At 41.1% G+C, this 26,732-nt stretch overlaps 1 protein-coding gene across 4 annotated transcripts in view; it reads left to right on the forward strand.

The window, feature by feature from the left end:
- The first annotated feature begins 717 nt into the window (after positions 1-717).
- Positions 718-26,732, forward strand: part of col14a1a (collagen, type XIV, alpha 1a) — a 188,890-nt gene continuing 162,875 nt past the window's right edge. Inside the window, exons 1-5 of one of the 4 annotated variants that reach the window (XM_049584055.1) lie at positions 718-826; positions 2,734-2,849; positions 16,867-16,983; positions 23,436-23,579; positions 24,351-24,446. In XM_049584055.1, coding sequence (XP_049440012.1) covers positions 2,756-2,849; positions 16,867-16,983; positions 23,436-23,579; positions 24,351-24,446 — 451 coding nt within the window. In that variant the 5' untranslated portion in view covers positions 718-826; positions 2,734-2,755. The other 3 variants (XM_049584054.1, XM_049584058.1, XM_049584057.1) reach the window with 3 other exon arrangements.

The raw sequence follows: 26,732 nt of genomic DNA on the forward strand, positions 1-26,732 counted from the left end.
GTCGGAGTGAGAACGTGTTGTGTACACAGGTATATGGATAGACTACCCACCTATTGGTCAAAAAGCCATTAGGATATTTAGGAGAGTAGCCAACCCACTTCCTCTTTGGTAACCTACCCATCTAGTATACTACATCCACCTCATCAAATACCACTACACCACTGCATCTTATGTAATACATCACATGTTACTTAACAGTTTTTTAAGGTGGCTGGTGTCCTGCATTGCAAATTATAATGGCCAAACATCAGTAAATGAACTTAAAAAAATGTTCATTTAAAAATGTTAAAATCAAAATTTCTAAATCTAAATTATTTGAAATTATTTGACTTGTGTCTGGAATAAATCGTATTGATCTCTTTATTTAAAAAAAAAAAAATTAATAATAATAATTAAAAAAAATATCCCAACAGGTAGCCTACAACTTTCTAGGCTGGAATACAGGTAAAATGGCCTGCAGCTACTATCAGAGAGAAACTGTTCAAAAATGATTTTTTTTTTGTTTTGTTTTTTTTTATATAAATATTTAGGGACATTTAACTTAAGCTGGGGTTTAAAACCCGTCATTGTGCCTTTAACATCAGAGCTTGTAGCGCAGCAGGGCATGGCCACGCACCTGCTCCGGGCGCACCGAGCAATTTTCAGCCAGACTTTTTTTTTTTTTTTTTTTAATAAGTCAAACACAGAAAAAAACGACTTCTACCAATGACCATGTGGCTCCTTTAAAGCCGCTGATTCCGGATATGTGCCCACGACAAGTCCCGTCGTGATCGCGGAGGCGCACATAAAGGGCCCCGAGGGGCTGAAGCCGGATTGAAACCTGCAGGTTGGCAGCGGACGCTTTTGCGCAGCGGCACTGGCTCTCTCTATCTCTCTCCCCCATTTCTCCCTCTCTCTCTCTCTCTCTCTGAAATGAACCGGGGCGAAGGAAAGGGTTGGGACAGGGAGGAATAGCTGGAGGGAGGGATGGCTGAATAACGAGGAGAGAAACACCCACACTCCGGACTGACCGAATTGTATCCGGAGAGAAGGAGTGAGAGAAAGAAAGACAGGGAGAGAAAGAGTGAGGAGATAGAGGAACCCAACAGTCTTTGGTATTCAGAGGATTTCCTTTGGGGATAAAAGGACGCTTTGAATTGATGACTGGAGAGGTACGCAAGGCGATTTCATTCATTGTGCGTGTGTGTGTGTGTGTGTGTGTGCGTGTGTGTGAGTGAGTCGGTCTCAGGTGTGTGGCGCTGGAGTGTTTGAACGCAACAACTTCATTTGAATAAATTTGATAGTTTGACCCAAATCTGGCGGAGAAACTTAATTGAATCCAGTCAGCAGCACTTTCAAATTATCACTGGAAATCTCGGAATCAAACTCGTGCAGTCTCACAGGCAGGTGGAAAAATGTTGATTTTTTTATTTGGCTAAAGACAGTTTTCCAAGAATAAAACAAGCGCGTGCGAGATCCGTCTACGGTTTTGTGGTTAATCGTATTAGAGTCTGCAAACTATATTCTACAAATAGCCCTAGAAGCATGCACACTGAGCATAGACTGCGTAATTTTAATGAGGGCGACGCCTTTACTCTGGTTTTCATTAACCAATTAACCAGTTGCAAAGTTGTCCCTTGGACTGGAAAGAGAAAATTACGCACACAGGAGACCAGAGAAACTTTTTTGGCTGAATGTGATTTGTGCGTTTATGTTTCATCACATGCTGCAAAGAGAGAAATTTTTAATTGAACCTCACTCTGAGACACTCTAATCTCAATTTAGTGAGATTAAGTCTCATTTGTGTGTGAAAGACTAAGAGAGATTCATCTCTGTTTAATCTTTCTAATTTCCTTCTTCATGTCCTGAGGTTAATCTATGTAGAAAAAAAATCAATCACATTTCCTGGAGTATTTTATACCTATCATTATGCATTGTCATATTCTGGCCTTTTGACACTGTCTGGGTTGAAGGAGCTGGCCATCCTCTCCGAACCGCAGGGTTACCTCTGCACCAGAGAATGATTCAAACCCTGAAACAACTTTTGTTGCTCGTGCTGTTTTATTCATTCGACTGTCAGTGAGAGTGTGTTTCCCCAAGGAGAGGAATGATAAGTCTGCCTGTGTCCATCCCCGGTGTGTAATAATGAGTGGCAGACTGGAGAGGAGGTGGAGTATGTGGCGAAGGAGGGTGCAGGGAACAAAAAGTGTGAGGTGAAAGGAGGAGATGAGATCGGGAGAAGAGGAGAGGAGCTGATGTGTTTGCTCTTGCCGTCGGACAATGGCTCTCATGAAATGTTCCCTCGCTGGACTGTCAATCAAACTGCTCTCTCCCTGTCTGTCTGTCACTCTGTCTGTCCTCCATCTTTTTTTCTGTCCACTCTTTTGTTCATTTCGTCTCCTTTCTTCCCCCAAACAAAGTCCTCTACTGTTTCGCCCTCAGCCTGCTCTATGTGGGCGGGAGGCTCGACCGCTGCTCTGCGGTCAGTCTAGACTGTCAAACTACTGCTCTGTAATTGTATCAAAGTGGATATTAGACAGGAGTTAACTGATTCCAGATCAGCCCCTTGGGGATGTGTGGGCAAGGTGGGTCTTCTTGACCCCCTGAGCCTCTCTGCAGCTGCATTCATGGTCACTGAAATCCCCCTTTCTTTCCTTCTTTCTTTCTCTGTCTGACTGCTTTTCTTTCTTGCTTTCCCCCTCTGTGCTTCGGATTTTCATCTTTTCCTCAACATAATCTTTCTTCTCTCTGCAGGTCTAGACTGCTGGTTGTGAGGATGTTGTCAACGGGGCAGATTAGGTGGTGCTTGTGGGCTCCACTGGTGCTTCTGGCCCTCGTTTCCCATTTCCCCTCTAAGGCACAGGGCCAAGGTAAGTACTTTTACCTCTTCTCCAGTCCTCTCTCTCTGCTTCTCACCCTCCCATCCCCTCCTTCTCTCTTTCCCTGCCTCCCAAGCAAGCTCCCATCCCCCTTTCTCACCCCATCTAACTTTACTCTGCTTTCAAGTCTTCCCCCACTTCCCACCTTCGCCATCCAACCTCTTCCCATCTGTTCCCGGCATCACGCTTCTCTCTTTTCCTCCCCTCACCTCTCCGCCCTTCTCCATCTCCACGTCCTTCTCCCTTCCCTCACCTGACCCCTCTCTGTCTTCCCCTCCTCTGTTTCAACATCATTCCTCCCTCTGCCGCCTCTCTGTTTGATGTGCGAGCCCAGTCCAATCAGATTACATCACGCTCATGATCATATCACCTCCATATCATCATGCCATTTCACCCTGGCAGCATGGCAACACTTGCAGCCCTGCTGCCGCTGCTGCCACGCTTCAGAGGGGCTTTAATAAACGTGTTGTAACGGTACACTTCAAGCTGTGATGATTTGCTCCGCAATGTGCTGTGCAATATAAAATCGCTCCGGCGTTCTTCACAATCAAGCTCACCTCAGCAAACCTGATTTAATCAAACTGAGTCTCATCAAAAAGTGGGCTGGTGTCTGTTTTGTGCCATGTTTTTGGTCATGGATGTTCAGTACCTTGGTGCACAAGAAACGCCTGTACTGTATGTTAATATACCATTATATGGCATTATTATATCATGTGGTAAAATGCAGCAGATGTGGGTTTTTCTGAATGAGACTCAGATGTTCTGACACTCCTGCTGAGCTTAAGCCAAACTACCCAGTAATCCTTTCTTATCATGTGATCAAGAGCAGGAGGTTAGGTGATTTAGTAATAGATGTTGGAGGCTATTATTTCAGCTACAGCTGTAGGATGCTTTGACTGAGAAAACTCAGCTTATTCCAACAAACCGATCCAAAAGCTCCTTTCTTAATCTTACGACCGCAGTGTATGTGTGTGTGTCTGCGTGTGTGTCTGTGTGTGTGTGTGTGCGCACGCGCGCAACTGCCTGTGTGAGTTCAGTGTGTGTTTGCAATTGGCAGCCCATGAAGTGCACAGGGTCAGGCCTACTGTAGTTATGTGGATAGAGATCATATAAAAATGACCCCAAGGGACACTTAAACATTTAGCTGACCCCGCTTTGCGTGTGTGTGTGTGTGTGTGTGTGTGTGCGTGCGTGTGCGTGTGAGCGTGTGTGTGTGTGTGTGTGTGTGTGTGTGTGTGTGTGTGTGTGTGTGCGCGTGTGCGTGTGTAGCTCACATTCCTTCCAGGATGTGGAGTCAGAGGAGCAGGGAAGCAGCAGGTCTTGTTTAAAGGAACACTACACAAAGAAATAAGCTAAAGATTTTTTCTCTTTCTGTTGCTCTCTGAGATTGTTCAAAATCAATAATCCACATAAGACACAAACCTGAAGGGATCTGTGTGTGGCTGCTTTGTGTTTATTTATCAGTGGAAATCCTCACTAAACAGTGATTGCTTTGAAATGAAAGGATGGGGTTTTCTATTTTCCCCAGTCTTTCTCCCCTCCCCTCATTTAGTTTTCACTCTTTGCTCTCCCCTCGTCTCTCCTCTGTGTTCTCTCCCTCCATCCTTCTCGCTCTGTTTCTCTTCAGTTATTTTTCTCGTCCCTCTACCTCCCTCCTTCTTTTCTCTCTGAACATTTTATTCCAATTTTCATCCGCAGTTCTGTAGGTTATGTTTTTCGTTGCAGGCAGACAGAAACGAGAGGTGAGACACAAGTGTGACAGCATAAATTAGGCTGGGATTTGATCCCAGTGATTGAATCACAGCAGAACATGGACGACCTCCCAGACACTATGGGAGCGTGCCCCGCTCAATCCCTTCATTAGCGAGCATGTGATAGCCATTAATTTTTGCCCGGCCTGTCCCTGTAAGCTGCAACATCTGGTCTGTGGGGATTTGAGCTTGAGGATTAGAGTGTGTTCTACCCACGGAGGATGTTTGTATATACAACACAAATGTCTGCATATCGTCAGGAACTCCCACTACCAGAGACAGGGTTGGTTCAGGAAGGGGTTTTTCTCTGCAAGAGATGACTAATGTAGCAAAATTTCACACCTAATAAGCCTTATTTAAGATCATTTAAGTCCAAGAATATCACTTTACTGGTGCATAAATTCATCCTAATTAAAAAATCACAAATGTGACAGTTGCACAGGCTTTAAAACATTTACCTCTATGTATTATTAAGGAAGTTTCATCATGGTATCTGCAGTAATATTATGCTAAAATTACTTGACAGTGCTGAGAGTTAAGTTAATTTGATAGTTTGCAACACTGTCTCCTAAAAACATAAGCTTATATACCACAGATATGTTAAATACTGTATGTTGAGGGAATGTAATTGCATTAATATGCATGTTTTTTCCAACATACAGTACTGTAGGAAGTCAGTGTATCCCATCTCATGCTTCCAGTCAGTGATTACCTTTACAATATTTACAACAGCAATCTTTTCTTAACATTAACCAAGTACTTTGAGTTCCCATACAGTAAATATTTAAATCTTCCATTAGAAGCAGATATTGTAGGAAACAAACTCAATTTGTCATTACTTTTACAGATACTTGTTCACAAACCAAGGTGTTGGACAAATTGAATTTTTAACCTGGTTGTGGCGCTATAAGTAAAGTCATGTGATCAACAAAGTCATACTAATTTATCTAGGAACCCTGACAATCTGTAGCACATGTAATGGCAGTCTGTCAAGTTGTCACAATGTGTCATTCAGAGCAACAATGTAAACCTCATGGTGCCGCTGAGGGAAAGGTCAGGACGTCAACAAAAACATTACGATTCATCCTCTGAGGACAATGAGTGTCTGTGCAAACATGTCATAATGCTCCATCTGATAGTTAGACCTGCTGGTGGTGCTAAATGAAATGTCGGGGGATCACCAGATTAAGTAGGATTACTCCTGCTGGGAATGTCAGTGCAACATGTCATGGCAGTACATGCAATTATTTATTTATTTTTTTAGATTTTAGCCTTTATCATAGACTGTGTAAAAGCGGATGTAGCCTCTAGGTCTGAAAACTGACTCCTTAAACCTGCATTCTTTCTAATGGCCAGCAGGGGGCGACTCCACTGGTTGCAGAAAGAAGTGATAGCATAGAAGTCAGTGAAAAAGTGACCCTACTTCTCACTTGATTTATTACCTCAGTAAACATTTTCCTAATGAATTTATGATCTAATCACTAGTTTTACATCTTCGTCAGTACAGCATGATGCTCATTCTGTAAATTATGGTCGCATTTAGAGTTAAAATAGACAATAAAATAGGGTATGCTTTAAGGCATGGCTACCTTGTGATTGACAAGTTGCATCCACAGTGGTATCATTGGGCTCTTAGTCAGATCCACACTTCACTCCAACGCAGTTCCACCCTCTGAAATATGGTCACTTCTGGCTCCAAAAAACCCAAGATGACAACAGCCAAAATGTCAAACTTGAGGCTCCAAAACAGGAGTCAACAAACCAGTGGGTGATGTCATGTTTGTGGCTATGTTCCTTTTTCTTTTCTTTTTTTTTTTTTTTTTTTTTAATACAATGTACGGTTGAGATCACTTTAAGTCAAAACTTGGACTTGCTGTCAGTGCTAAATGAAAACTCAAGGGATCACCAGATGAAGTGAGATCAATCCTGTGGGGAACACGAATGTCTGCACAGAATTTAATGGCAATAGATTTAATTGTTTCTTAGATATTTCAGTTTGGACAAAAATGATGGACTGACTAACAGACACAGACATTGCCACCCACAGTGCCTTTGCTTAAAATAAAGACATTTTCAGCAGCATTATATTTCCTACAAATCATCTTTGCTAATGCTAATTTGTTAAACTGTGTATGCATACCTTCAGGACACACGATTTGGACACAGTGCACAGTCTGTGCTGCATATGAGGCTTCAGTTGCACTTCCCCGTGGGAGCAGCTGTGATGCTGTTCTTAATGCAGAAATTGAGCAGCGTGCAACACAGTGGATTGTTTTGTGTTCTCTGGCTGTTACCTTGGCCTTGAAAAGTATTGAAAAGAGAAATGTAAATTTTGCTCTCTGCTCACTCATCAGAGAGTGCACACAGTGACCTGGCACATAGCGTTGCTGTTTCCAATGCAGCAGTGACAAAAGCAGGATGGATGGAGGAAAGATGCCTGATGGTGGAAGTTTGCCACATCTGAACCATGACCTCGTTTGTCATGCCTTACTGTTAATTAAGCATTTATTTGTATAGTCAGTTTTGTTCCCTCTGTGAGTCAGGTAGTCATTGTAATGATGCTAAATATGTGTGTGTGTGTGTGTGTGTGTGTGTGTGTGTGTGTGTGTGTGTGTGTGTGTTGTCCAGTGTGTTTGTGTGTGCTTACTGTGTGCATAGTTAATTACTATAATTGATTTTGTTGATTAGCTGACGGGTCAATACCGTGCTTCAGGACAGACAACAACAGATTATGAGCTCGAGAACACGTTTACAAAGATATTGCAATTTTGTTTTTGTGCCTGTGTCTAGTAACGTGTGTTGAGTGTGTGTTTGTGTGGCGAGTGTGTGTGGTTAGAGGGCAGCCTGGTGAATTAGTATGAGTGAAAGTGTGGGCCAATAATTTCCGTCATAATGAACAGGGAGAGAAGCCAGTGATGAGAAATTATTTATTCATAAACAAAAGAGAGGATGAGATGGAACAACCTGTTTTGAATTTAAAAAATGCTAAATTATCCAAACCTCGACTGCTGGTAATCCAGCATGTCATAATTATTGGCCACTTTGGACTAAATGGAGCATTGAATTGTTGGAGAAGTGATGTGCAGGAGGCTTTGTTGTTATTGTGATTGTAAATAAACAAAATTATCTTTAATTAAGGGGAACATGAGCTAATGATGATTTTTGGAAAATATGAGGCTTTGGCAAGGAGTGACACAGGAACAAAAGGACAGCACAGTGTCTAATACTATTACTCTGGATATCCAGTTCACTCTCCATCCAATATGCATGCATATGCCAAATTACACAGTATGGGCACCACAGTGTAGGTAGGAATAATGAGTGTCAGGTGAAGTATTTGCAGTCTGAAAAGCATGAAATAGGATACGAGCATTTTGGAACATAGACGTGTCTCCTAGAATCACAGAGTGGAATAGTGTGCAGAGCCTGAAGTGACTCATGGTTGAGCAGATATTGTTGTAGTACAAGGTTGTGAATCGGCTGCTTGGGTCCTGGTTTTCTTGAAATAACTGAGAAAATGACACATGTTGAAAATGAATCTTTACTTGCAGCTGCAGTTTTCTGAAACCATGGAACGAGAGTTTAAAGCGCACGAGGTGATCAATATGTCATCCATTTTTAATCCCAAATTTAAAGGTATAATATCAGGAATAGTTACTGTTTGTGAACACAACATCCAAACTACGTGTACATGCACTGCAAGCTACTTTTGTAGGAATGTTACATTTGTTGTAATGGAAAAGCAGTTACTTCAGTGAGTTAACTAAGCGTAGCTAACCATCAGCACCTTCCTGTCCAACAGAAAACAGGCTGACTCTGCACCCCTCTTTATCCCCATTCTCTCCTTCTGTTTTCGCCAGAGAAAGTAAAAGCCAGTTCAAGATTCACTCTTGTTTAGAACAAGCTTTGTCCGCTTGGTGTTTCGGCACTGTGTCTGTGATTTTGTAGCTTCCTCATGGTTGTATGCTGCTACTACCTGATTACTACCTATTTATAAAGTCCCGACCTCACCTGCACATTGTTACTGGCCGGAGGCTACATGTCCCAAAATGTCCCAACTACAGCAAAATAATTAGAAAATAGCTGCAGAAAAATACTCTACCACACACTCATAGTGTAAGTGATCGCTGAGAGGGATTACTTCTGAATGAGTCTATACATTATTTGTTTTTTTCTTTTAGGAAAATCCTGTAACATAAATATTTAAAGAAAACTCCTGAGTAAACTAAACAGATTTTTTTGACATATTTTTGACACAGTTAGCTGTTTTTGTCTCTTCCTCCAAGATCAGCCTTTTATATTTTATTTTTAACTTTACAACTTGGATGTAATTTTTTTTTGTTTGTTTTGGCCAAAGTAATTAAAATCTGGTAACACAGTGACATTGCTATAGCAAAGGTGGTCGGGGCAAGAGACTAGGGGTCAGATGAGAGATGTCAGATGGAAAAACAGCAGTTTAGCTAAATTATATCAAACCTCCAGTACCTCTCTTATTGGCCACTTGGGGGCAGCATGATAAGCAATAAACAAATGCTGACATATTATCAGCTTTAAAATTGGAAATATAATAGAAGACAATTGTCTGTTTACACGTCAAGCAGTTAAAGAACAACATTTGTTTTTATTTGAGTTGTGTGAATCCAATATTCACTCTGTTTTTGGTATCTACCAACTTCTGAGAGAATTTTCTGGCTTCTAAGCTGCTAAACGCTCCAGTATGTTCACCAGCTAGCCTTGTTGCTAACTTGTCCGCCTGCTGTTTCGAGCTGAGCAGACAGTTTAGAGTGGAGGTTTTAGAGCCACCTGCTGCAACCAAAAATGATTAAACAGTGAGCTGAAAAAAGCTAAAAAAGCAACAAGGAATTGATGAAAACTGCAGAGTCTGGTGATCACTGATTGATTGTAGCTGCTTTAAGGACTTTATTTGGAGGCAAAACCAAAAGTGAGCACATCCAAAATGTCTGTAGTAATCCCCCAGAGACAGTGCAGAGCATAGACTGTGTATAAAGATGGACGATGCGTCTCCACTTATTGCCACTTTACAAAAATGAAGCCAAAATATGCGGATATGGCTGCTGCCATCTTGTGCTGGTAACGTCATTTGGAGCCAGAGTCTGCACAGTAGCGATCTTAGTAATACCCGTCCACCCAATCACGAGAAGTGCCATTGATTGCAAGCACACCAATTAGCACACAAAGTTATCAATGATGATGTCACCCTCCCTTTTTATGGCATCGAATAACTAGTTATAATCATGCTTATCCGAAAAATGCTTGACCAAACATCAGTGTGACAAACTACCTAAAAATTTATTTGACATGTACCCATCCGCTAACATGGAGAGGGCGGGGTTACTGACCAATGCTGCAGCCAGCCACCAGAGAGCAATTGAGATGTTTTGGCTTTAGTTTTGGGAAGCAGTCATGTCATCCATCTTTATTATACAGTCTACAGAGGGGAAAGAGGCTCAAATTAAAACCAGGGTGTCATCTATAAACTGATGGACATTAAAAGACAGTTTGGGTTATAATTTTACTGTTCACTCTCGTTGTCATTTCCAAAAAGGTTTGGCCAACCTGTTGGTTCGTCTGAATGCTTGCGTGTTTCTTGCTTCAACAGATTTAATTGACACAGTGATACCAGAGCCTAGAATGTAAATATTGTATTTCATTTTGTTATTGAATAAAATAAAGACCGTAGTTCTAACAACTACCCTTTAAATGATCCTGTAAAGACTAAATGCAACAGTTAATCCATGCCATATTTGTTTTGAAGTGCACACAGTAGTTATCAGGACCTGGAAATAGTCTGTTAGAATCGCTGACTCTATGATTTAATATTTTATTCGAGATTAATGTTAATCATCTCCAGCAGAATTAACCTAGTTGAGTATCTTATGGTGATTCTTTTTCACCATTGTTTGGCAGGCATGCAGAATATTATGGCTTCCTTCACCAGACTGCACATGGGGACGAATCATCCAACAGACTCTTAATATTCAGCCAGTCGTTAAGAGAGATTTCACACTCACACACACACACACAACACACACACACACTGTGCACACACACAATGCAGCAGCGAGACGTTGAGGGAAAAAGGCATCACTTACACAGGTAACGCGATGAAAGAGAGGAAAAAAAAGGCGTTAAGCCACTAAAGGACAGGAGTGGAGGGGCGCAGAGGAGGAGAAGACAGGATAAAAGAGCAGAAGAGAAGACAAGGAAGGAGGAGGAAAGGGAGAAGGGAGTTTAAACCCAAGGATGAGAAGAAGAGATGTGATAAAAGAGTGAAGTGTTTCATGAGAGTGGCGGAGGAGATAAAAAAAAAAAAAAGAGTGGAGAGGTGGGAAGAAAAAGCCAGAGTGGATTTGGGTTAAGTGCTATCTCGGTGAGCAGAGTAGTTCTTGTAGCGACGAGACGCCGGCTTCATCAAACGACACGTGCTGCAGCACTGGATAGGCACTACACACACACACAGACACACATGCACACACACACACTTCCCCCATCTCCCACATGTACAGTACAGTAGCTATCTTGTGGTGACAGTGCAAGCCAGCAGTTGTCATCCATAAATCCTGCGTATTAGTGAAGCTACTGTAGCCTGAATACTCACTGTGGAGTCAGTGCTGGGCTAATCTGGAGCGGGGAAAACGGAATTAAAAAGGGCTGGAAAAAAATGAAGGGAATGGAAGTGTAGGAGGGGAGACAAGGGAAAAGAAGAGGAGAGAGGAAGAAACAATGTATGAGAGAAGAAACTACAGTATAGGAGGAAAATGGAAAAGAGAAGAAGAAGACAATGGGGGGAGAAATAAATGAGGATATGAGAAAGATTATGGGAATGAGAGGATAGAAAGAAAAGAGGAAGGGGTAGCGAAGAGAAGCAACTGGGAGTGAAAAGAGAGATTGGGAAAAGCTAGAAAGGTCACAGAAGACAAAAGAAAGACGTGGCGAAAATGAGGTATATAAGTTATATAGAGAGATGGTTGAGTAAAGAAAAGAAGAAAGACAGAGAAGAAGTGAGGACGAGAGGAAGCCAACACTAAACATGACAGTGAGCCAAATCAGGAGATGGGAAGAAGACGCTTGCAGGAGAAGTTGAAACAGAGACAAGGAATAAGGGGAGGGATGGAGGGAGCAGATGAAGTTCAGCAGAGGATCGGACAGCATTTACTCATCTAACAGGAATCCCTGCTAGCTTTTACCGCCGCTAATCCCGAGAAGAGTCATCCCTTCTCAAACTGGGGCGTCAAGCTGTGCATGTATCGCTCTAACTCAGATAATTCCAGTTCATACTGGGCCTCCAGTTAAAAGACTTTCTAGCTCACACACTCCCTACAGAGTCGGGAGATTAGAAGCTCATACTTCAAATTAGACCCTTTTTAAAAGCATCTTTGAGTGAGCTGCATGAGGTGAGAACATGTTAAATATAGTTTTTGAAGGGATTTCTATCATTTTTGGCACTGGGGGTTTGTATTTTTTTTTTCAGCGAGGCTTCAGTGACTCAGAGTATTTACTGGAGCTAAATTTTGTTGCTAAGTAGTAGTCGCCAAAGTTCTGCCAAATGGCTGGACTTGCATTTACTACCTGGCAACAAGCATGCAAGGAGCTGTTGGGGGCTCACTAATTCCAGCAGTGTAACTCTCTCAGATAAATGCCTCGGGTTTGTTTGTATGCCGTTGAGTTTAAGCTCTGTAAAAGTTAAGGGTGGAGAGTTTAAGCCATCCAGCTGGGGTCTGTACAATATTTACACAAAGTATCTTATTGTGAGAGGAATACGTTTCACCAAAGCGTCTTGGCGCTTCGATTCAGAGAGAGAGAGTGTGTGAAATGTCGAGCTCTTGGATGATATTTATGGCTGTATGGTGGTAAACAAGAACAGACGTGGCGGTTTGCGAAGGGTAATTTATATCAGAGACCCTCATGTTCTGTCAGCGTCGGCAGCCATTGGAGCTATTATGTCCATATTCATTAATCATAGTTGCTGTCACTGGAATAGCCTCCAACTCATAGACCTTGACATGCATTCACAGAATAAAAGAGGGTCATAAGTTTTTTATTATAATTCAGTGGGTGTGTGTGTGTGTGTGTGTTCATTGACATGCAAAGCAAAGATGAAGGTATTCAAGGCAATTTTCACCCGGTTATTAGTACCCTGTCTGCCAACTCAATTCACCTACCATCAAGCACACACTAAATGATACCAGAGTAATAATCTACCAGCTCTATCACAGACTTAAATTATTCATAGGTTCGCATTGTGTGGTGTAATTATAGCGTTTCATCCTATGCATTTTGAGTATATGATAGGTGGTGCGGCGAGGTTGCTTAAGAAAAGGAGTGAGTGAAATGTAGAACTGTGAAGTGCTGCACTGTGTCTCTGCAAAGCCATCAAACGGCATCGTGAGATCAAGTGACGAAAAGTTTAAAGAAGAGTTGTCCTTGTTTGACAACTTGAGACTTGATTCTGTTATTTTGGCTTCTTAAACGGTCGGGACTTGACTTCACTTGTGAGGTAATGCCATGACTAAAATATTAAGGATGTTTGGAAGGAAAGTTGTGGGTGATTTTTATTATTTTTCATTTTGAAAGAGAGGAACTTTCTGAACTTCTCTTTTTACCGTGATAATGGATTTTAGTAAGGGAAAAAAAACAAAAATCTGTATACTTTAGTTAAGTCTATACGCATACAAGAAATTTGACTCCTGTTTTTGTGCTATAACTCTGGTGTCTTTAGCAGAGAAATTGTTCTCTGGTTCCTGCCCAGGGACTACAGATGAAAATTAACTTATAGTTAACTCTGGTGCAGCTAAGTAGTTGTGCACTATCCCTGTTAAAAAAAGAAGAAGAAGAAAACAAGGACAACAAATCTTAACAAATGTAAACATAAAGATTTGACTGCTATTTACAGATATAAATATTTATTAAAAAATATAAATTTCTCGATACGTATCAATTCTGAATATTTGAAATGGTTTTAATACTTCCAATATTTTATGTAGTATTGATACTGGCTGTTCTTTCTCACTCTCTTTTATTGTTAAATTCTACTGTTCTCTGCTACTGACTAAGAAAAGAAAAGTTGATATATTACATTCTTATTTTATTTATTTTTTAATAAAACAAAATCAAACTTTTAGAAACTCTACATCAATTTTTCTACGTGGTGTCAAAAATGGTATTGAATACCGAAATTTTCCAAGGTACTGTATCAAAGTTAGAAAATGCAGTGTCATGACAGCACTAAGTGATATAATAAAACAACAACATAATGAAATTGTAAACAGTAATACAGTAGTGCAATGGAGCGGAGTGCAAGGCTGCTGAGATAACTGAGGGACTGACAGGTTGCTTTTTGTGTCAAAGAACAGTATCATTTAGAGTATGAAATCTATAATTTAAAGTAAAGGAGGTGTTTGGTGTTAGAGGGTAATTCAACAGAGATTGTCCCTGACACTATGGACTGGTGTTAAGTGTTTATCAGAGTGATATATGTGCTGTATAAACTAGATTATGAACAAATTAGCATATTAATTATACTAAAAATAAACAGAAGTCTATTGTTTTTAACATTTTTTTTGACCTGTGTCGACGTGATTTCATTCATTTCATTCATTCATTCATTCATCAAATAAATTTTGTCACTCAGCTAACACACCGGCATTTCTAACTTTACCGCTTACAAAATAACAACACAGTGATGCCATTTGTAAAGTGCTGTGCTCTCTGATTGGGATTTTCCATTGAGAAAGATGGAGGTCTGTTCTCATCACCGAGTGAAAATCCTGCACAGTACCCCTCAGGTTTGTCAACATCATATCACCCATTTTTCTCTCTACACAGTTTCTCCATAATGGCTTATGTACAGTCTTTAGATGATGGCACTCTGTAAACATCCATCACATTAATGTTTGAAGGTTGTAGGATTACTGATATGGGCCAGCAGTTAATGTTAGCTGTCCTACAAAGTTTGTTCAAGCTTAAAGGGATTCTTTGGCATTATAAATTGTACCTTCATATTATTATTATCTACAGACACAGAGCAGTTAGAGTTTACACTCTGGTTCCTCATTTATATAGATTGTTGCAAAGTTAGCTCCCTTAATGACGTGCATCCAGATAAGAATATTACTTATTGCGTCCCAAAAGTTATGATCCCACTTACTACTTAGCTGTCACATTATCATGCAAAAATATCAGAAATATTTTAAAGGTGCAATACGTGAGACATGGCCAGAATTTTAGTTAACATTTAAAAAAATAACTAACATCATCAACAGATTGCGAAGAAGTAGCAGTTTTGACATTATGTTAAAGAGACTCTGTATTGTGTTGGAAAGATATCTACTAAAATGAACGTGCTAGACAGCTAGCCAGGCCTACCTGCGATCAGTCCGGATAAAAAGTTCAGTGATCGTTTTACATCCTCGACTTCCCCTTCTGTACTTGACAATCTGACAGTCTGAGGTCCAAAATCCACAATACTGATGTTGTTAGATCAGCTTCTTCAGGCTGGTATCAAGCCAAGCTAAGATAGTGAGGCTAACGTAGCTTGTGGGTTTACTGTTCAGCGCTTGCTCTGTAGTCTTAAATGGTTGTCTTAAGCCAGCCATTGGTCAAAACCAAAATATGTCCAGAACCAGATAATCTGAGGCTTGAAACACAAAATGCAAAACCTTTTGTTTTTAGGCAAAGACTGTCAAAAAGCTAAGGGACACATGAAGCATGTAATTACAACACAAACCATCCTGAAAAACATTACAAATGGCATTTATAAATGGTTTTAATGTAGCTGTTTTCTTGCTAATATGGTCTCGCTAAAATTGCCACCCATGAAGATTATAAAATAGCAGTGTTGTTTTGTCCGGTATTGTTGCCCTGCTGTTAGTAAGTAGTTGGCTTTGAGGTAAAATGCTGCCCCACATTTTGAAGCATGTGGCCAGGCATTTCACATTGCACCTTTAAAGTTAGATTCTTAAGAACATAGTTGGAGCCATAAATGATGACGAAAAAAGTGTGATTGATTCATAAAAAAGATTCTTAGAAATCCTCTGCAACCTCATCTTAGTCAAGTCAGTTAAAGGGTAAATCATGTTGTCATTTCTGTTGATGGATGTGACATGTTTAGTTTGACATGTTTTCCAAAGAGTGCTGACAGATAAAGTGACTTTACATCAGCCGTGTCATCACATTTGTGGATGACAGTGTCTATTCATTTATAGAAAATGTGTAGAAACATTAAAAATCAGTGGTTTGGGGTGAATTTGTTTAGAAACTAACATAGGATGACATAGCAAAATGGTGAAATGGTGATATGTGCCGTGGACATAAAGGTTATGTCAGCGGCTTTTGTTCTCATCTGAGGTGAATTTGTAGTATTCCATAATACTACATTTCTGTGTCGTTCTTTTCTTTGGTTGTCTTTGTCTCTGTCTGTAAATTAAAAACAGTCAAATTCTCTTCTGCTATACCACCTTTTGGTTCTTCAAAATATGCTGTCTTAAGTGTGTTTGAAAGAAGCCAAACACACACACACACACACACACACACACACACAGAGTCATGCAGAGAAAGGCTGCTGTCACCATTGTGAACAGGCCACTGCAGATCTGTTTTGCTTGACATGAGGCTAGATACAGCGAGCTGCAGAGAATGCTCCTGTAAACCGATCATTATTCCATGATATTGTACAGCTCAAAACCTGTACACTCACATATTGGCACAGGCAAGAACCGCCTTATTGTTTTCTTGCTTCTTTTCACCAGTTTGTGAGAGAAATTTAAATCACCCCTCCTCGTATCACTTGTCCTTGGAATGTATCGTATGGAGAGAATTTGACTGGAAATATTTTCTTCTAAGTCTGTGCCTCTTTAAACCTTTTTCATGCTGTTTTGAGCCGAAGCTGAGCTGTATGCCACGCTGACCTGCTTTATGTGTTACTCTCATGGATACAGGAACTTCAAAATTGAAATTCACTCAGCTCTTCTCTCTCTCTGTGTCCTTCTGTCCATCCATTTACTCATTTCGTCCTTTGAGTCATTTCGGTTTGTGGCTTTTTGGGGTGAATATTTTAGTCTCTGTGGTGTTTCTGTGTTTCTGGGTCTAACCACTGACTTGTTGTCATGTTAAGATATTTTTACAGGTGGCTGGGACATTTTTGATTAATTAGATTTTTATTAATCAACATATTTTATTTACAAATCATTCCATGGCTTTGTTGAAGCTTTTTAAAACTGCGGTTCATTGTTTTTCAGTCCCATCTCCGAGGAGGCTGCGTTTCAAAGTGCTGAGCCCGAGCAAACTCCTTGTTACATGGAAGGAGCCCAAAGGAGACTTTGACAGCTATCTATTCCTCTACAGCAGTGCACCAGGTAGGATCATTTGGCTGTTTACACCACGCACACACCTGCTTACGTCTATGCCAAGGAGAAGTTGGACTTAACTTTAAAAAATTTTGGGGGATGGGGGATCCTATTATGACTTGTCCTTTCTGTCTGTCAGGAAGGATTATGTAATTTACTTCTTATCAAAGCTCCTTTGAAGGGATCACACTCTTGAGAGATATGGAGGACTCAAAGTTTGTCCTGCACCTCTGCCAAGTTTGAGACAAAGGAGTGTTTTTGCTGCCTATGTGGAGCCTGTCAGCAGTTTTGAAAATGGGACTGATAGGTACACGGGACAGTAGGACCTACACTGACGCATGATGGAGCTCAGCCCAGGACGGATGACAGACAACGGCAGCCATAGCTGTCATTCATTCAGCGTTAAACTGCATTATCACCGTATGGAGCTGTGGGCATGATGGACGCCTGACATCCTGCTTTTATCCCACATCTGTCAGCAGTCGATCATTGCACAGACACAGGGCATGACCTCGTCTCTCTGTGAGCATGCACAGTGCAGTCAGTAATCACCCTAATTGCAAATGACGTCTCCTTCATCATGTAATCACAGTTCGCCTACCTTCACAGTCATACATCTCTCTCACATCAATCCCATATACCTTTGTTGGTATTAATGCTGTGCTGAACACTGCAGACGATTCTTTCGCTGCCCGCTGTAAAAATGAATAAGTAGGACTGAATAAGCACTCTGGATCATAAAACTTGTTTCTTGCAAACAACCCTTTGCGAGAAACGCCTCGTCTGACAATTTCTCGCTGCCTCCGACAGCTGAAAAGAGAACAAAAACTGAAATTTATGGCCACTTCCTCTCAGGGAGGAGTGCAGCAGTAGCTCACTGGCATTCAGCAAATGCAGTAAAAAACTGGACCTTCGCAGTGTCCTCACTGTATTTGTGCACTATGTGGTAAATAAAGCCTTCTTTGATAATAAGGAGGATGAGGACACAGATGCCTGTCCAGATGTCCCATTTCTTAGTCCGTCTGAGTCATCAACACTCACGGAAATGCTTGTTAACACTGGCTAAAGCCTTTTTGTTGAGAATAAAACACCATTTTAGATCACAAAAGGAGCTGTCGGAGTGGCAGCTAACCTTTGGCTCAACGTAATATACTTTTTCTCTTCTGAATTTCTCTTAAAAGGAGCAACTAAAGTGCAACAGGGTAAGAATTCAGGTTTAAGCTTAAAGCAGGCAATCCATATTTGCCAACAAAAATGGCTATCTGTTTTTTCTCCTACTAAATATGCTTATATTCTTTAAAACATTGTCCCCTGTGCCCACGCCCATCAGCTTTTATCATTGTCAATAATGTAACCCAAGTCTTATTGCATCCAAATGTGTTTAACTTTAGCCTGTGCTTCTCTGTCCAGTGACTTCTCTATTCTATGACAGTGTATGAATTAAACTAAAATAAGCTCTTATTGGAAGTCTGTTAGCCTGCCAACAATTCTGAAATTCAAATAGTGTGGGTTGTGTCTCTGTGTACTTGCATATTTGTGTATTTATCAGTGCCAGATGTCTATATTTACTCTCTCAAATCTCAGCAGAGATAGAGCCAAACCCAGCAGGAAAAAAAAGTTTAGTTTTTACTGTAGGCTAAGCAACTGCAACTTAATGTTGCACTGTTGCTGTATCCAATTAGAGGAATAATTTGGGTATTGGAAAGTGTGTTCAGTCCTCAAGTGTTGGGAGGTACAAGATGTGGTGTAGAAACCAGGTGTGTTCTCTGGGGTTTAAAATAGGTTGTTGTGTTTACCGCAGCAGAACAGGAAAATGTGTACACTACACAAAAATTTAAATGCAACTGTTTTGTTTTTGCTCCCATTTTAACAGGTTTAAATTAAATATCTAAGACTTTTTATGCACTCAGCAAATATATTCGTCTCAAATTTTAGCTACAGAGTTGTTCAAATCCATGTTAGTGAGCACTTCTCCTTTTCCAGGATAATCCGTCCACCTGACAGGTGTGGCATATCAAGATGTTGATTAAACAGCATTATCACTACACAGCTGTGTCTTGGGATGGTCACTATAAAAGGACACTCTAAAATGTACAGTGTGATCACACAACACAAGGCCACAGATGTCACAAGTTTTGAGGGAGCGTGTCATTGGCATGCTGACTGCAGAAATGTACACCAGAGCTCTTGTCCGTGAACTGAATGCTCAGTTTACTACCATGAGATGTCTCCAATGTCATTTCTGTTAATTTGGCAGTACACCCAACTGGCCTTACAACTGCACATCAGTTACAATGATGAACTGCTGCAGGTTAAGACCCTGGTGAGGATGACGAGCATACAGATGAGGTTCCCCGACACGGTTTCTGACATGTTGTGCAGGAATTCTGTGGCTTTGCAGACCAATTGTTGCATCAGCTGTTCGGGTGGCTGGCCTCAGGGGATATTGCAGGTAAAGACGTTGGATGTGGAGGTCCTGAGCTGGTGTGGCTACATGTGGTCTGGTGGTGAGGCTGATCTGATGTCCTGCCAAATTAATGAAAACAACACTGGGGATGGCTAATGGTAGTGAAATAAACAGTCAGTTCATGGGCAACAGCTCTGGTGGACATTCCTGCAGTCAGCATGCCAATGGATCATTCCCTCAAAACTGTACCTTTTATTGTTGTTATATGAGATGAATATATCTATTGAGTGCATGAAAAATGTCTTAAACTTGTAAAAAATGGGAGCAAAGGCAAAAGTTAAAATTTTTGTTCAGTGTCGATTTACTGCGGCACTAAAGCCTTAGACATCAGAAACACATTGGTGTTGCTTTGCCCAGTCCGCGCTGTGCAGTTTAGTTCTTCATGATAAAACATGTTAATCATATGTTTAGTTTTTAACCATCACATTACGAACTTTGTGTGAAAAAATTTTTATTTGTCCATCAGCTCATATGTAAAACGGACACAGCCAAACAGAATGAGGTGTCATCAGGAGATTAACCCAGGCTAATTCAACGTTTGACAATTGCATGTTAATTATGGATGGATCCTGAAAAAGCAAAAATCAATGACTTATTTTAGCCAGGCTAGGACTTTGATAGCAAAAGAAGCAGCTGAGAAAGCAGTGCAACTGATGACCTTCGGGAGCTACTCAGAACTGTCTCCCCAGGCAGTGGATGAGACTTTTCTGTGGGCAGCTGCTGTACGCTACTCTTTATTGGACGTGGGGTGGTTAACCAGGTGTACATTTGCAAAAACCAGTTAGTCCTCATCCTTGAACTGTTTTTGCTTGTAGTCGAAGTCAAAAATACTTCTTTCTTCTTCGCCTTACTGTGATGTGCCAAACTTTAGTGGGCTCAATACTGCACCCAGGGACCGAATGGTGGAACACTCTCACTGCTACTTGATGGTTTGTGACAGTGAAGCCGTCTGCACTTGAAAATATTTCGACAAATGACACAAAGGCAAGATTTACACTAATGTATTACTTGATTTAACAAGAGAAAGTTAAGGGATGATAACTAACAGGTTGTTTTTGCAAATGTACATCTGGTTAACTACCCCTCCTTCGTTAAGAAACAGCAGACAGGAGGTGTCGGGGTCATTCCCAGCTGCAAATGCTAACTTAATTACCTGTATAGTGATGCTAGGTAAATGCTCGAGTTGAAGCGGGTCCCAGTCATGGTTCCATTACTGAGATAGTGTTAATGTACTGCTTTAAAGACATTTAGAGATTATGGTTAAAAGGAATATCAGGTTTTGAAATGTTTCATAAGGGCAAAGTCGTCACTGAAGCTTGACTCTGAAAAGAGTTAGATAAGGAAAACATGGAAAAACTGAGGCATGTACTGTAACTGAAACCATGATATCTGGTGGCTGAGATGTTTTCAGCAAGATGAAAAGGCAGAGACTGGGCAGCGCTGTGAGGCTGAGCCACACAGGTTTTTATCGTTATTCTTTCTCTCTCTCTCTGTGCAACGCTATGTACTTGTGTATGTTGCAGATTATAGTCTTTGCTTAATTTTAACTCAGCTTGTGCCAGTTTTATACAGTATTATTGCTGCTGCTTTAAATGCATGTTTTTTGGTCACTATAAGGAAAAACATGTGCTTTCTGATGATTGTACCAGGTCTGTTTTAGATTTGTGATGAAGCATTCTTGCTCAGCAAAATGTCATGAGATTGAAGCCAATGTATTTATTCTGGTTTAGAGCGAATGTGACAACACTTTTAAAAACAAGTCAAGCTTCAGTTGTTTGCCATAATCTTCCAAAATCTACTTAATTAAACTTAATATGGAGAGATGATGATTTTAATGGGTTTTCCACAATTGAGTCATCCTGCAAACGACAAGCTGTTTTTAATATCATGGACACAAATCAGATCAACATTTACCTTGTCTGAACAGACTCTAGAGTAATTTAAAGGAATGGTTCAACATTTTAGGAAATAGGTGTGTTTGTTTTCTTGTCAGGAATTATATAAATAGATCAAAACCACTCTCATGTCTGCATGCAAGTATGGAGCCATGACCTGGAGTCACTATTGGGCCTTTTCCACTGTTACGTTCAGCTGCAATGAGTAAAGCCATGCCGCGCCAATTTGCATTTCCATTATCAGTTAAGATGCTCCGTGCCTCGCCGAGTTGCGCCAGAGATGGGCTTTCTCCAGAGTAGTCCAAAAGCCAGGCTGCCCGCCCTCAAGCAGGTAGCGGTGAGGTCTCGCCGACTGCAGCCAACCTCCTCAAAAAATGAAAGCAGCTAGAGGGAAAAGTTAGCCTGAATGTGTCTGAACTTCAACTCTAGAGTTCACTAATTATCATCAATGTTTGGGACCCTTCTATTTCTGAAACCTAACTATGTGTTTTTGTCGCGGAAACCTAACCATGTGTTTTTGTTGCATAACCCAACCATGTGTGTTTGTTATTGAAGGGAAAAAAACCCGGCAATTTGCTGTGTTGTACTGACATATTGTGTTTATTTTGACAGAGACAGTATGTCAACTTTAAATTTCCTGTGAAAACAGAAGTATATTATAAAAAGAAGGCAATGCATGTAGCAGTCAAAACTTGACACGGTGTCCCAGAACGTCAACAACTTTCGCATCCAGGGTACCTTGCACTTCATATGTGGAGGTCATGTCCAAACGTCAGTATGTGAGGAGGTCAGAGTGAGAATGTATTGGCTGCTGCTCTCCCTGCCTCAAGGCCCATTTATGCTCAACGTTTGCTCAAGATTAAGTAGGTGATTGCAGATGAACTCTTTGATCCCTTTCTTCACAGCAGACATTTTGACTTAGGAAAAATATAGGTGACACCAATTTCATTCAGTTTGATCAAATGTCCCAGTAAGCCAGGACAATGAGCCAGCATGTACAATACCAACAACCTGGATCTGGCTCACCTAAATAGAATGCAGTTGTTTTTAATGCCATAAATTACACCTGTGCTTTCCTACTATGACAAGCCAAAATGTCCTCAGTGAAAAAGGTCTGTCGTCACCTGATAAATATGCCTCAGTCATAAAGGAGAGATCTATTGGAGGCAAGGGAAGGAAATGAAGAAGGGGGTTTAGCCCTGTGAAAATTTAGACGTGTACTTTTAGTGCAACAGTTCTCATATGGTGACCCAGTGAATGCCCACCCTTCACTTCACCCATATATTTGGTTGACTGACAGTAGTTTGGTTCCACGGTGCAGACAGGTTCCAGTTTGTGGTGTGAACACTGATCCATTCAGTTACTTCATCTGACCTGCTGTCCCCTCAGTAGGATTTATCTCTCTTCCCTTAAAGGCATCATTAGTCATCACTCTGCAGGCACAGGGGACAAAAGAGCTGAGGAAGCACACATACACCTTATTGATGGCGGGATTGATTGCAGGGTCAAAATTAAAATGGGGTGATAATGTGACCTGTTGGCCTAATGGGGATTAACTGCTAAGGAGAGGACACAAGCATACACACACACACACACACACACGCACACACACACGCACACACACACACACACACACACACACACACACACTTCTGTCTCTGTGAGGATCCACAATTTCATTCATTTCATTTCAGGAACAAATTTAATTCTCATAACGTCAAATCCTAAAACTAACTCTAACCTTTAATCTCACTCTAAGCTTCACACTAAACGCAGAAATAACAACATCAAAAACAGAATTAACATTTGCATTTTTGGGAAGATGTATGCTCTTCACAAAGACATGCACACACAAATAAATCCGCTATAAAATAAAATATTTCGACCTTGAAAGTAATGTTTGCCTGTCTTCAGAATAGAGAATGTTAATCAGCTCTTCTGCCGAATTAGCTTCATATTGGCTCCGGCCTGAGAATACTAATATTTTGCTTCTAAGCAACAGAATATAGCAACAAGAAGTGGGAAAAAAAACATGAATCAAAATATCCATGAGTCTAACCTTCTGTCCCTCTGCCTCTTCTTCTCTGTCTCTCTGTCAGGTGGTCAGCAGAGGGAGATCATCATATCAAAATCTGACACTAAGGTGCTGATAACAGACTACAGCCCCGCCAAGGACTACATCGTCAGTGTTATCAGTGTCAGTGGCAGTGAGCAGAGCAGACCACTGAAGGGCAGACATAAAGGTGTGTGCATGTATTTTACTCCTTTTTTTTTTTTACTTGTATTGTTTTGTTTTTGTTCTGGCTGCACTGGCATGCATACTTCCACATACTCTACTGCTGTACACTCCTTTTACTTGACACTACACCACTGTACTCTTCTACTGATCTCCTCTCCTTCTGTTTCCTACCATTTCCTTTGCTCTCTTCTCAACTTTGCTCTGAGATGATATAATTTACTCTTCTGTCTTGTTTCCTCTCCTCTCATCACCACCCTCTCTTCTTGTTTTCACTCCGGTCCTCCCCTTTCCTTTCCTCTCCTTTCTCCCATTTCCTCTTGTTTTCTCAAGTTACCTCTCTATTCATCTTATCTCCTTTCCTTTCCTTTCCTTTCTCTCTTTTCCTCCTATTTTCCCCAGTTTCACCTCCTCTCATCTCACCTCGTTTCCTTTCCTTTCCTTTCCTTTCTTCCTGTGTTCTCTCCCGTCCTTTCTTTTTTACTTTTTTACTCCTGTTGCCTTTGTTTACTTAAGTTTCCTCCTCTTTCCTTTTCTCTCATTTCTTCCCCTCTCCTCCCCGTAGTGCTCTACTCAACTTTTTTCTGATGTGCTATTCTCTACATTTTTTACTGTATTCTACTCTCCTCACTTCTCAGCTGTATTCTCTCTCTATCAATTTGCACATGTGCTCCTGTTTGGTATGTAAAGTGCCGGACAGGGAAAGGACTCTCTATTAATAACTATGTATCCTGTGTGATTCTGCTAACTTGTGATTAATCTGTTTTATGGCCCGCAGCTGAAAGAGGTGAGAGTGACGGAGAAGACAAGACCGAGCCGGAGAGGCTGACTGAGTCAGTTGTACCTCCTGAGGATGCCAACGAGATCTCTGGAGGTAGGACAAACGCACACAAACACTGTTTCCAGGAGAGGAGGCCGTATACAAATCCATGTGCTCACATGGACGTATAAATGAAATGAATTGCTGAGTAGTTTTCTTCTTAAAGAGACCTCCAGTCAGTTGCCATAGTGATGTGTGGAGCAAGGGAAAACAGCCATTGGTGTTGTCTTTAACACCAGCTCCATAGATCAGAGAGGCAAAAATATGAATCTGGTGTGTGTCCATGTCCAGTTGGATCCAACTGTGGAGTGTTTCCCCCATGCAGGGTTTGTGTGCAGCTGGTTAATAGCAGAACCCACCTTTTAAAGCAATACCCAGACAGTCGTCAGCCTGGTGGTCTACTTAAAGATGCCAAAACCATCTATGCTTCAATGGTGAATCGTTCACTGTGGTGCTTTGTCAAAACTCTTTACCATATGCAATGCTGAGTGAGGTGACTGTGACTCCCGATATTACCCGATGAGTGTCCCGCGATGTTAACTTGGGTCTGTGCGGTTGCCTGTTAATTTGAGCTCTCCTCCCAACAAGTCTGTCTGGCTTTCTGTCTGTCTGTGAAAACCAAGATGTTCTCTCAGTTGGCAGCATGAACGTCTTCATATTTAAATGCCTAATATTTCAATCTCCCCTGAAAAGCGGGTGAATGTATCTGCTGTCTTCTGTGGATATTTTTACCATAACTGTGAGGGGGAATCTTTGGCTTTAGTATAATTGATCGTGTGTCATGTGGTTTTCTGTGTGTGCTTATGTGTGTTAGAGAAAGATTAAGCTGGTGATTTGCTGACTCAGGCATGAACGATTCATGTAACCAGATTTGAGACAAATGCTGCTGATGTGTGAATGTGCTTGTTTTTACAAGATTTAAAACTCACTTTCTTTTTGCTTGGTGGTAAGGGGCTTATTATTTAAGCAGTTTTGCTTCTGGCTGGCTCATTTAGGTGATCATTTATCATAGGGCACTTAAAGAAAGGTATTCAGGAAGTTGGGGTTATCGAATATGGTTTAAAGAAGTCCATCCTCATGTTACTATGTGTCATCATTTTTATGGACTATAACCCTTATATATTATTTGCACAATATAATTTCACTCTTGCTATAGGTGCGATTTATATTTTGCTGATGGAGCAAGAGAGGAGCGCTCACACACACTCGCGGGCACACGCACTTGCGCGCACACACAGAAAGCGAGAGAGAGAGAGCATCACAGTGCAATTAACCGTGTTATAAAACTTATTTATGGACACTTTGCATTCGTGGATACATAATGAATTGGCTCTTGGGTGGAGATGAAAACACATCGATAGTAAATCAAAGCAAATTTCATATTGACTGCGATCTCTGGTAACACTTTAAGTGCCCTCATCACAATGTATTCACCTGCATATAGAGCTTTGGAAAAGTATTGCACTCACAATAAATATTGTGTCATTAGCAAACCTATTTTCGGCAGTTACACAAAAAGAAGATATGTTTGGATCAGGGGTGTCAAGCATGTGGCTCGGGGGCCAGAACTGGCCCACCAAAGGGTCCAATCTGGCCAACTGGATGACTTTGCACACCTGATAGCGATGCACTTGTGATGGCTAAGAGGTGCCAGGTTTTAGGAGGACGATAAACACTGAGTAGCTTTCTTCATGTACAATGCAGCTTCCGAGGCTTTTCCACCCTGACCAGCAGGACTGCACGATATATCGTTTGAACATCACCATTGTGATGTGCGCATGTGCGATAGTCGCATAGTGTTTTGCTTCCGAAAAGCAGCTCTGAAGAGAGCTCTTTGCTCCACTTCGCTCACCTCCCTCTCTCTGTCCTAAGTAGCCCCTCCCCCAATCATGCACAGTCTGCAGTCACACACTGAAAATGAGTGACATGCAAGAGTCAGAAACGGTAAAGGAGGATTTATGCCTGGCACACACTACATGACTTTTCTGCCCATTCTGAAAGTCACTATGTCACATTGCACGATTGTGGAGTCATAAAATCGTGCCGTGACTTGGCCGACAGACATGACACACTACACGATGGTACTCACCGATTATCCCCGATCGTCTTTCACGACGTGTGTGGTGTCATTGGGTTATTCTTGTCCTATTTTTATTACCTTTGTCAAGGAGGTTATGTTTTGGTCTGTTTGTTTGTCTGCAAAATAATTCAAAAAGTTATGAACAGATTTGATGATGAAATTTTCAAGAAAGGTGGATAATGGGACATGGAACAGATGATAAAATTTTGGTGGTGATTGGTTGAAGCAAAGTGCACAAATGAAGCTAAGTGCATAAAATG

The sequence above is a fragment of the Epinephelus fuscoguttatus genome, linkage group LG8, assembly GCF_011397635.1.
Source record: "Epinephelus fuscoguttatus linkage group LG8, E.fuscoguttatus.final_Chr_v1".
In the NCBI taxonomy this organism is placed as follows: domain Eukaryota; kingdom Metazoa; phylum Chordata; class Actinopteri; order Perciformes; family Serranidae; genus Epinephelus; species Epinephelus fuscoguttatus.